Source organism: Microtus ochrogaster, unplaced genomic scaffold (genome assembly GCF_000317375.1).
Source record: "Microtus ochrogaster isolate Prairie Vole_2 unplaced genomic scaffold, MicOch1.0 UNK57, whole genome shotgun sequence".
NCBI classification, from domain to species: Eukaryota; Metazoa; Chordata; class Mammalia; order Rodentia; family Cricetidae; genus Microtus; species Microtus ochrogaster.
In genome coordinates this window covers 198,563-199,730 of record NW_004949155.1, presented here as the reverse complement: position 1 = coordinate 199,730, position 1,168 = coordinate 198,563, and the positions used below count along the sequence as shown (strand labels likewise).

The following is a 1,168-nucleotide window of genomic DNA, read 5'->3' as shown; positions in this document are numbered from 1 at the left end:
AAAAAAAAAAAAAAAAAAAAAAAAAAAAAAAAAAAAAAAAAAATCGCCACACAAAGATCCGGTCTGCACTCTTCGCCAGCTAGATTCTTTGCAAGGTCTTATGCTTTTTCAGTAATGCCTTTGCCCATGCCATTCCCTCTGCTTCAAGTCTTTCCGACCTGCTTGGCTAAGCGAAAATCATTACTCAGCTCAGGTATGCTCCTGCAGTATAGGATAACCTCACCTCGTGGTTACCTAGCTCTAGTTCATTCTTCCAAAGTAGGTAACAAAGTCTTTTCCTTCATCCCAAATTCCACAGTCCAGCCTCTAATACCATATCGGGTTTGTAAGTGGCTTACTGTCCCCCGACTTGCGTGCGCGCTTGCGCACGCTGGAATGTTGTATGAATTGGACTTTCTGCTGAGAACATAGCACACACAAGACTTAAAAACAGCATCACAATTTATTTAACTAATGTCTTTCATACAACATATATTCCCCCCATTGACTTATCGAATTCCTCTATCACCTCGGATAGAGGAATAGCGTTGCTAAGCAACAACACGCCACTTTGGCGCCTGCGTGGCCCGGATGAGGCTTCCTTTGGTAACGGAGGATGTACGCAGACGCAGACGGAAAAACTGTCTCCGTTTCCGCCCTACTATTCTCAATCAACTGTTAAAGCAGCGCGCATAGCAAACCACTTCCGGAAAGGTGAAGCTGCGGTTACCCGGCTGTAACATGGATGCTGCAAGCGAAAGCGAAGAGCCGGTAAGATGCTGTTCTCGGGCTCCGTAAATAATACCCAAGTAGAGATTGAATGGTGAGCGACCTAGGGAGCCTGGGTTCGCTCACCTATTCCTGCTTTTTCTTTTCTTTCTCAGGTTTGTGGGGAAGTGGTGTCCGTGGCCCATGCTCTTTCCCTCCCAGCCGAGTCGTATGGCAATGACGTGAGTATGACTCACCCACTCTTCCCGCCCTCCCAGCTATCTTAGAATGTCTGAAAGCCGCCCCACTGAATTATAAGTCCCTTTCCTGATGTCTTCTTCAGATCTCCCTACGTCAACCCTAACTTTTCTCTGATTTAGAAACACCTAGGGGATGTCTAAACGCCCCACATGTCTAGATTATAATAACCCACACCAAGTCCAATCAGAATGTCTGGGGGAAAAGGAGTAAATACTTGGTA

General features: G+C 46.0%; 1 protein-coding gene across 1 annotated transcript in view; it reads left to right on the top strand.

Annotated features, from left to right (window-relative positions):
- The first annotated feature begins 667 nt into the window (after nt 1-667).
- The window catches only part of Pbdc1 (polysaccharide biosynthesis domain containing 1), a 4,200-nt gene continuing 3,699 nt past the window's right edge, over nt 668-1,168 (top strand). The window contains exons 1-2 of the mRNA XM_013354663.2: nt 668-750; nt 864-929. Coding sequence (XP_013210117.1) covers nt 721-750; nt 864-929 — 96 coding nt within the window. The 5' untranslated portion in view covers nt 668-720. The remainder of the gene's footprint in view (nt 751-863; nt 930-1,168) is intronic.